This window comes from Pseudoliparis swirei, chromosome 10 (assembly GCF_029220125.1).
Source record: "Pseudoliparis swirei isolate HS2019 ecotype Mariana Trench chromosome 10, NWPU_hadal_v1, whole genome shotgun sequence".
Classification (NCBI taxonomy): Eukaryota; Metazoa; Chordata; class Actinopteri; order Perciformes; family Liparidae; genus Pseudoliparis; species Pseudoliparis swirei.
In genome coordinates this window covers 18100316-18110315 of record NC_079397.1, presented here as the reverse complement: position 1 = coordinate 18110315, position 10000 = coordinate 18100316, and the positions used below count along the sequence as shown (strand labels likewise).

The 10000-nt window shown below is 48.6% G+C and overlaps 3 protein-coding genes across 5 annotated transcripts in view; 1 reads left to right on the top strand and 2 right to left on the bottom strand.

Moving 5' to 3' along the window:
- Positions 1 to 3606, bottom strand: part of osgep (O-sialoglycoprotein endopeptidase) — a 265288-nt gene extending 261682 nt beyond the window's left edge. For all 3 annotated transcript variants that reach the window (XM_056425173.1, XM_056425172.1, XM_056425174.1), the window contains exons 1-3: positions 3499 to 3606; positions 2395 to 2514; positions 2181 to 2300 (exon numbers count right to left, since the gene is read on the bottom strand). In XM_056425173.1, the coding sequence (XP_056281148.1) occupies positions 2181 to 2300; positions 2395 to 2509 (235 nt within the window). In that variant the 5' untranslated portion in view covers positions 2510 to 2514; positions 3499 to 3606. The remainder of the gene's footprint in view (positions 1 to 2180; positions 2301 to 2394; positions 2515 to 3498) is intronic.
- A 265-nt stretch (positions 3607 to 3871) lies between these two features.
- Positions 3872 to 7030, top strand: apex1 (APEX nuclease (multifunctional DNA repair enzyme) 1). The gene is made up of 5 exons (XM_056425175.1): positions 3872 to 3938; positions 4753 to 4875; positions 4955 to 5118; positions 5208 to 5400; positions 6273 to 7030. Exons 2-5 carry the CDS (start codon positions 4815 to 4817, stop codon positions 6785 to 6787), a joined length of 933 nt encoding a protein of 310 aa, XP_056281150.1. The 5' UTR covers positions 3872 to 3938; positions 4753 to 4814; the 3' UTR covers positions 6788 to 7030.
- Positions 7031 to 7907: 877 nt separating this feature from the next.
- LOC130200685 (zinc finger protein 14-like) overlaps positions 7908 to 10000 on the bottom strand; it is an 8585-nt gene continuing 6492 nt past the window's right edge. Inside the window, exons 8-9 of the mRNA XM_056425153.1 lie at positions 9994 to 10000; positions 7908 to 9242 (exon numbers count right to left, since the gene is read on the bottom strand). The exon at positions 9994 to 10000 is cut by the window's right edge and continues 46 nt beyond it. Coding sequence (XP_056281128.1) covers positions 8050 to 9242; positions 9994 to 10000 — 1200 coding nt within the window. The 3' untranslated portion in view covers positions 7908 to 8049. The remainder of the gene's footprint in view (positions 9243 to 9993) is intronic.

Sequence of the window (10000 nt, the reverse complement as noted above, 5' to 3'; positions counted from 1 at the left end):
CCTCCTCCTGGTGATAAACATCAGGCTGCTCCTCCTCCTGGTGATAAACACCCGGCTGCTCCTCCTCCTGGTGATAAACACCCGGCTGCTCCTCCTCCTGGTGATAAACACCCGGCTGCTCCTCCTCCTGGTGATAAACACCCGGCTGCTCCTCCTGGTGATAAACACCGGCTCCTCCTCCTGGTGATAAACATCCGGCTGCTCCTCCTCCTGGTGATAAACACCGGCTGCTCCTCCTCCTGGTGATAAACACCCGGCTGCTCCTCCTCCTGGTGATAAACACCCGGCTGCTCCTCCTCCTGGTGATAAACACCCGGCTGCTCCTCCTCCTGGTGATAAACATCAGGCTGCTCCTCCTCCTGGTGATAAACACCTGGCTGCTCCTCCTCCTGGTGATAAACACCCGGCTGCTCCTCCTCCTGGTGATAAACACCCGACTGCTCCTCCTCCTGGTGATAAACACCTGGCTGCTCCTCCTCCTTGTGATAAACACCCGGCTGCTCCTCCTCCTGGTGATAAACACCTGGCTGCTCCTCCTTGATATGATAAACACCTGGCTGCTCCTCCTGGTGATAAACACCTGGCTGCCTCCTCCTGGTGATAAACACCTGGCTGCTCCTCCTCCTTGTGATAAACACCTGGCTGCTCCTCCTCCTGGTGATAAACACCTGGCTGCTCCTCCTCCTGGTGATAAACACCTGGCTGCTCCTCCTCCTGGTGATAAACACCTGGCTGCTCCTCCTCCTGGTGATAAACACCTGGCTGCTCCTCCTCCTTGTGATAAACACCCGACTGCTCCTCCTCCTGGTGATAAACACCTGGCTGTTCTCCTCCTGGTGATAAACACCTGGCTGCTCCTCCTCCTGGTGATAAACACCTGGCTGCTCCTCCTCCTGGTGATAAACATCTGGCTGCTCCTCCTCCTGGTGATAAACACCTGGCTGCTCCTCCTGGTGATAAACACCTGGCTGCTCCTCCTCCTGGTGATAAACACCTGGCTGCTCCTCCTCCTGGTGATAAACACCTGGCTGCTCCTCCTTGATGTGATAAACACCTGGCTGCTCCTCCTCCTGGTGATAAACACCTGGCTGCTCCTCCTCCTGTGATAAACATCTGGCTGCTCCTCCTCGTTGTGGTAAACACCTGGCTGCTCCTCCTCCTGGTGATAAACATCTGGCTGCTCCTCCTCCTGGTGATAAACACCTGGCTGCTCCTCCTTGGTGATAAACACCTGGCTGCTCCTCCTCCTGGTGATAAACACCTGGCTGCTCCTCCTCCTGGTGATAAACACCTGGCTGCTCCTCCCTGTGATAAACACCTGGCTGCTCCTCCTCCTTGTGATAAACACCTGGCTGCTCCTCCTGGTGATAAACACCTGGCTGCTCCTCCTCCTGGTGATAAACACCTGGCTGCTCCTCCTTGATATGATAAACACCTGGCTGCTCCTCCTCCTGGTGATAAACACCTGGCTGCTCCTCCTGGTGATAAACACCTGGCTGCTCCTCCTTGATATGATAAACACCTGGCTGCTCCTCCTTGATGTGATAAACACCTGGCTGCTCCTCCTCCTGGTGATAAACACCTGGCTGCTCCTCCCTGTGATAAACACCTGGCTGCTCCTCCTTGATGTGATAAACATCTGGCTGCTCCTCCTCGTTGTGGTAAACACCTGGCTGCTCCTCCCTGTGATAAACACCTGGCTGCTCCTCCTCCTTGTGATAAACACCCGACTGCTCCTCCTCCTTGTGATAAACACCCGACTGCTCCTCCTCCTTGTGGTAAACACCTGGCTGCTCCTCCTCCTTGTGGTAAACACCTGGCTGCTCCTCCTTGATGTGATAAACATCTGGCTGCTCCTCCTCGTTGTGATAAACACCTGGCTGCTCCTCCTTGATGTGATAAACACCTGGCTGCTCCTCCTCCTGGTGGTAAACACCTGGCTGCTCCTCCTCCTTGTGGTAAACACCTGGCTGCTCCTCCTCCTTGTGGTAAACACCTGGCTGCTCCTCCTCCTTGTGGTAAACACCTGGCTGCTCCTCCTCCTTGTGATAAACACCCGACTGCTCCTCCTCCTTGTGGTAAACACCCGGCTGCTCCTCCTCCTTGTGGTAAACACCTGGCTGCTCCTCCTCCTTGTGGTAAACACCTGGCTGCTCCTCGCCCCCCAGGAGGCCCCTCACCTTTGGTGTAGGCCACACAGTCGATGTCTGCCGGCTGCAGCCCCGCCTGCTGCAGCGCCTCCTTCAGGACGGTGAGGATGACGGCCCGGTGGTGCTTGGCGGTGTCGCTGGGCAGGAACCCTGAAGGGACAACAGGCTGCAGAGGTCACAAGGTCACAAGGTCGCGGAGGCGTCGCCGCGCCGCCGGTGAAGCGCCGGCTTCATGCGGCCGTACCTTGACCAGGGGGCGTGATGTAGGTCCGCCTCGGGTTGGAGAGCACCTCCCCGTCTCTGACGATCCCGATGCCGATCTTGTTGGCGCTGCCTTCAAACCCGATCACGACGGTCATGGCGGCTGCAAGAAATCACAGGAGAAAAGTTGTGCGTTCTGTTTTTGCGTCGATCATTTTATTTTCCTCAGAAGTATTTCATCTTTGCTGTCAGATCAATCTAAAAAATTGCAAATGCACCCAGAGAGACTCACACATACCTTCCAATGCACACGCTGATAAAGGAAGATTTGTTTTTGGAGGGTTTGACTCCCCGACCGCGGCTCAACTCTAAAAGGTTTGTTTTTTAAACATAGACTCTTCAGTAGCCAATCAGACGTCGCCCTCATTTTCAACCTCTCTGTGCATTAGCAATTATTGAGGTGATCTTTTTTTTAATGGATGCTCATTTTAAATATGTTTAAGACATGTATGGAGATATTACACATTACACTACAGACATATATCACTTATAACATACAATATTATAGTATACTAGATAAATATGCTAGCTCGAAATACCCTAAACTAGAGCTATTTATATATATACACATATATATATATATACATACATATATACATACACACATATATATATACACACATATATATATATACATATATATACATGTGTATATATATATACACACATATAGATACATATATATATATATATATATATACACACATATATACACACATAAATATATATATATACACACATATATATATACATATATATACACACATACATATATATGTGTGTGTATATGTATGTGTGTATATATATATACACATACATATATATATAGTATAAGCTAGCTGCTATGAGACATAAAACTGTCTCGTACATTAACGCTGCTTTGGATATTAACATAAGTATACCTGGCTTTAGGTGTGTGTATATATATATATATATGTGTGTGTGTGTGTAGTATAATATTATGAATAAACCCTCCATTAGAGCGCCGTGCACAGCCGCGTCGCTGCTCTCGTGTCGGGTATATGTATATAATATATACTTTACATATCTGTGTATAGAATAATATTATATATTAAAGTAAGTATACCTGGCTTTCTTTCGGCGAGTCAAATCAATCCAAATTCTAGTCAGTTAAACGTTTAAACTAATTATTACACAGCGTCGGCTAACCTCTTCACTTCCACTCCTCCATCGAGAGGGGTCCCAAATGGACCCAAACACGGACGGCCGTAGATATTGCCTGACCAAAAAAAAGTGTTGCGTAAATATTGCTTTACTTCAGCCACAATTCGTGATAACAAAAGTTGCGTCATAACAGCGACAGTTGTGTCATTTTGTTCAAATGTAATAAATAAATACGCAATACACGCGCGTTGTTATTTGTCATTTCTATCAGGCATATGTTAGGCCACTCCGCATCAAACGCGTGGCGAGAAGCCTCCGCGACGCTTTGAGAGTTTGAGTGACAGAAGAAGAAGAAGAAGAAGAAGAAGAAGAAGAAGAAGAAGACCTCGTCCTGCTGTGGAAGTGAGTCAGATTACCTGCATCTGCTTTCCCTGAAACGTGTTGTCGGTGTGAATGTAAACACGTGCTTTGGTTTGACGCGTTTTGCATCTGAATATGAATACGATGTCTAATGAGCTCATTGCGCTCGCTGTCCGGTGCAAGCCGCCTGTTCTCTTTGTCACGGAGCTAGCGTTAGCTTAGCATAGTCACAGCACGTTTCTGTTTGAGGGCTTTACGTCTTCTTCCTGCATGTCGGTTTGTTGCATCTCGTGGTTCATGCATTCACATTTAGTATTTAATGGGTTTCCCCCAGCAACGACATCAAAATAATCGTCCCGCTTGTCAGAGGAGTCACGTGCCTTTTACATCTAAATATTGTATGGAAACACATTCCGGTTAAAACTGAGTGGTTTTGCATTATGAGGACACTAATCGTAGTGTGCATCGTGTTCTTTATATCATGTTACATGTGTGTAGATTAATAATACATTACAAATGTATGCTCGAGGTCATTCATGAGCACTATGAAGTATTTAACATGTTCTGAGCAGGTTGACTGAGGTTTCACAAGATCTCCCAAATGAGTCTTTGTCAGTTTTGAGCTTCTCGACTTAAAACATCAAATATGTTGACTTGAAATGCCAGAAAAAAAAGCACATTTTCAACCCAAAGTTCCATCTTCAACTAGTTGTTTGTCATGTGACCAGCGGAGGAACGACGTGAACCAGGAAGACCTTCAGCTCAGCAGGAACTCATGAAGGCAGCGTGGGAAAAGGACTTGGACTCATAATGCTGAGCACAGCTTCACTTAAATGTCTCCTTGTTTCCCTCCCAGCGGCGCGTGTGCTGCCAGGTGTGTGTCTGCCAGGTGTGTTTGCAGTCAGAGCGAGTTCAGGGATGAAGAGAGGCAAGAAGGCAGCGGAGGAGGTGGCGGACGGGGAGAATGACGCCGACTCCGGTACGACGTGTGTGTGTGTGTGTGTGTTAGATATCTTAGATATCTTCCACTCTCATGACTCCCAGTCTTTTCCTCACAGGCTCGGCAAAGAAAGCCAAGAAGGCGAAGGAGCCCGAGGCCCCGGTTTTGTACGAGGACCCTCCTGACAAGATGACCAGCAAAGACGGACGCGCCGCCAACATGAAGATCACCTCGTGGAACGTGGACGGCCTGAGGGCCTGGGTGAAGAAGAGCGGCCTGGATGTGCGTCGGCGGCGAGCGGAGGACACGTGAATACATTCGTGGCGTTTGCGGCCGCCGTGTTTTAACGCCGTGTCATGTGTCCCCCCCAGTGGGTCCGCGAGGAGGCGCCGGATGTTCTGTGCCTGCAGGAGACGAAGTGTGGAGAGAAATCGCTGCCGGCCGACATCACCTCCATGCCAGAGTACCCTCACAAGTACTGGGCGGCGTCCGGCGAGAAGGAGGGTTACAGCGGCACGGCCATGCTGTGCAAGACGGAGCCGCTCAGCGTCGCCTACGGCATCGGTGAGCGGCGCCCGGGCCGAGTCCTGGACCGACAGCTCAGATTCTAGTGCAGCGTTGTCAAATATATTTACTTTTGAGTGTTTGTAAACTGCATCAAGACATTTATACATCTCCACGTTTCATCTGGATTACAGGGAGATTTAAAGTGAATGTGGCTCGTGTGCTGCATCGTTTCTCCACTGGGGGCAGTAGCGTCCTGCAGCCTCTTGGCTCCTGCACCCATATTCAGCATAAAAATATAAAATCAAAGCTTTTACAGTTGAACAAATGAAGGAGCTGGAGATTTAACATTTTTAGACGGAACTAAGCCGAGCTGGCAGTTTCCAGTTGTAGTGTTGTTGTTTGTTTTATTCAGTCAATCAATGCAATACAATATTATTTTATAGAATATACAAAACTGAAAGGGTATATTCCTATCCTAAATTATTATAATCAAATAAATCAGAAAATTAATATAAAATAATAATAAATTAAATTTAAAAAATAAATATATATACACGTTTCAATCACACATAACCCTCAAATAGTTTTATAAATAATCCTTTTGAAAACCAGAAATGAGTTAAATCATTATTATATCCATTTTAATGTTGTTCCATAGTTGGACTCCTACAATAGAAATAAATCTTTAATCTCTTTTTTAGCCTTTTGTCCAGTAAACGTACAAACATCTCACATCATATTTACACTCATGCATTGAAAACAAACAACAGGACGAAGCTCCTCCTGACTGTAGCGTTCACTGTAGAGACGATAAACGTATTTACCAAAGTGTCAAAGATGTACCTGCCGAGCGGTCAGGAGCCTGTTGGTGTAGGGACTGGGCCTTTAGCCAGGTGAAGATGGTTCTCACCTTTCCTCCCAACCTCTAGGCAAAGAAGAGCACGACAAGGAGGGCCGCGTCATCACCGCCGAGTTCCCCGCCTTCTACCTGGTCACCGCCTACGTGCCCAACTCCGGCCGCGGCCTCGTGCGCCTCGACTACCGCAAAACCTGGGACGTGGACTTCCGGGCGTACCTGAGCGAGCTGGACATGCAGAAGCCCGTGGTGCTGTGCGGCGACCTGAACGTGGCGCACCGGGAGATCGACCTGAAGAACCCCAAGGGCAACAAGAAGAGCGCCGGCTTCACCCCGGAGGAGCGCGAGGGCCTGGGCCAGCTGCTGGAGGCCGGCTTCGCCGACAGCTTCCGCGAGCTGTACCCGGAGCGGGCCAACGCCTACACCTTCTGGACCTACATGATGAACTCCCGCGCCAAGAACGTGGGCTGGAGGCTGGACTACTTCATCCTGTCGGCCAGCCTGCTGCCGGGCCTGTGCGACAACAAGATCCGCAACAAGGCGCTGGGCAGCGACCACTGCCCCATCACGCTGCACCTCGCCGTGTAGCCGGAGCCACGCCCCCGAGCTAGTTTGTCTTGTACTTTTCTATTTTTCCACTTTTCAAATGAAACTTCCATTAGACGAGCACACATCGTGACGCCGTTCATCCAGTTCTCAGTGTTCGACGTCTCATGCAATTTTTCAACAATGACCCTGAACTGGCTGTTTGTACTCCTGATCGGAGGAGAGCTGCCGTGTGTGTGTGTGACTGTCTAGGTTTATAATAAATAATAACATGTAAGAATTTCATTTTCTTTGGTTTTTCTTTGTGGACCTCCCACCACTAGGGGGCGTCGGGCCGCTGTGAGGCCGATCGTCAGGGCGCACGAGGGTCAGGCGACTGCATTCTGATTTCTTTAATATTTTGTGAACAGACGAATGAGGTTTGTGTTTGAAGCCGCACAACTTTATAAATAAATAACCTTTCACATCAAACTGGACATTTCATCTGTTTATTGCGTGGAAACTAAACCGTCACGACCCACAACAAGACGATGCATGTACCCAGAGTTCACCATTTGAAGACTAGATGAGGGAAAGAAACACTTGTTTAACATTGTTTACCCTGTTTGACCCCAGCAGTTAAAACCTCCAGAAAATTATTAGAATTGATATCGTTTCCCAAGTTTAAGTGTCACTTTGTTGACAACCTAAACAGCCCTTTAACCCTCCTGTCGCCTTTGGGTCATTTTGACCCGATTCAATGTTTCACCCTCCTGTTACCTTTATATTTTACCCTTTGGGTTCAATTTGACGCCAGCAATTAAAACCTCCAGAAAATTATTAGAATTAATATTGTTTTCCAAGTTTAAGTGTGAGGCACTTTGTTTGTTTGTTGACTACCAAAAGAACACCGACATTAAACATTGAATGGGGTCAAATTAATCCTAAGGCGACACGAGGGTGTAATATTGATTCAGGTCAAATTGACCCTAAGGCAACACAAGGGTTAAATAAATAAAGAAAGTTTGTATTTCTTATGTTTTACACAGTGAGAAACAGGCTGGGGTCAAACTGAACCCAAAGAACACCGATGTGTACGAGTTGTGTTCAGGACAGTGAAAACATGTCATGTGAATGTTATGTTTTCCCAGTTGTCTCCAATAAATGAGGAAAAGTCATGAAATATGAAGCAAAAATGATGTCATTCATTTATTTAGAGACTTCAAACTAAATGGAGTCAAATTGAGCCCAAAGGTCACAGGAGGTTAACGACCTCACATGTAACTCGTGACCCTGGAGTTCCTCTCACCTGTCCTGCCCCCAGACTACCTCCTCTTGGTGGCGTGTGTGCGTTGGTGCACCTTCATGTTGTACGACTGCCTGAAGCTTTTCCCGCACTCGGCGCACAGGTACGGCTTCTCCCCGGAGTGCGTGCGCTGGTGCCTCTTCAGCCGGTTGGCGCTGAGGAAGCTCTTGTCGCACTCTGAGCAGGCGTAGGGCCGCGCGCCCGTGTGGTAGCGCAGGTGGATGGTGAGGTAGCAGGACTGGGTGAACTTCTTCCCGCAGTGGGGGCACTGGAAGGGGGCGTGGCCCGTGTGGAAGCGCTCGTGCTTCAGCAGCTCGGCGTGGGAGAAGAAGCCCTTCCCGCAGTCGGCGCAGAGGAAGGGCCGCTCGCCCGAGTGCGTGAGCTGGTGGCGCGTCAGCGTGGCCTTGTACACGAAGCTCTTGTCGCACAGCGAGCAGCCGAACACGTCCTGGCGCGTGTGGCAGCGCTCGTGCTTCTTCATGTTGCGCTGGCGCTTGAAGCTCTTGGCGCAGAAGGAGCAGGCGAAGGGCTTCTCCTCGGAGTGGACCTGCATGTGGCTCAGCAGGCCGCCCTTGTAGAGGAAGCCCTTGCCGCACTGCGCGCAGGCGTGCGGCCGCTCCTTGCCGTGGGTGCGTTGGTGCGCGGTGAGCGCTGCGCGGCACGCAAAGCTCTTGCCGCAGTCGCAGGCGTGCGGCCGCTCCTCCCGGTGCGTCTGCAGGTGGCGGGCGAGGTAGCCGGCGCAGCTGAAGCCCAGGGCGCAGCGGGGGCACCGGTGGGGGCGCCCCCCCCCCGCCGCCTCCTCGCCGTCCTCGCCGTCCTCGCCGTGGGTCTTCAGGTGTCTCACCAGCGCAGACTTCCAGGCGAAGGCGCGGCCGCACCGGGAGCACAGGTACTCTCCGTTCTCCATGTGGGCGCCCCGGTGCTCCCGCTGAGCCGCCGGGCTCTTGAAGAACTCGCCGCAGATCGGGCACTCGTAGCGGCGCCCGCCGCGGTGCGTGTGCCGGTGCCTCTCCAGCGACTGCTTGAAGGAGAAGCGGCGGCCGCACTGGGCGCACAGGAAGGGCTGCTCGCCCGTGTGGATGCGGCGGTGAGCGTTCAGCAGGGACTGGAACTTGAAGCTCTTCTGGCAGTCCGGGCAGCCGAAGCGGCCCTCTTCACCCGGGGGGGGCCGGGGGGGCGGCCGGGCCGGAGCCTCGGCAGCAGCAGAACCTTCTGGAAGAACAGACGAGAGATGATCCACCAACGTGTTCTCCTCTCTTTCTGGAAGTTAAAAGACCTTTGAGGCTAAAAAAGGGATTAAAGATGTATTTCTATTGTAGGAGTCCAATTATGGAACAACATTAAAATGGATATAATAATAGTCAACTAATTTCTGGTTTTTAAAAGGATTATTTATAAAACTATTTATAAATTAGATTATATTATTATTATTATATAATATAATATATATATAATATATAAGATATTATATATATATAAGATATAATATATATATAGTGTCAAGTGTAATGACACTATATATATATTATATGTAAGATATTATATATATATAAGATATTATATATATATAGTGTCAAGTGTAATGACACTATATATATATTATATGTAAGATATTATATATATATAAGATATTATATATATATAGTGTCAAGTGTAATGACACTATATATATATATATATTATATGTAAGATATTATATATATATAAGATATTATATATATAGTGTCAAGTGTAATGACATGCCAAACAACTGGGGATACAGATTGTTGGGATTGTTCCTTAATAATTGTGAGTCCCTGCATGAGAAACACTCATTCGAGGTAAACTTTTGACTATCTTGATGCCAATGGGTAAATTACTGAGGGATCGTTGGTTATTTGTTTGGTTATTTATTCTAAATTCGTAACTTTTAACTTCTCTGATCTCTCGGATTCTGTCTTAAAGTCTATAAACGAACACTCACCGTCTTC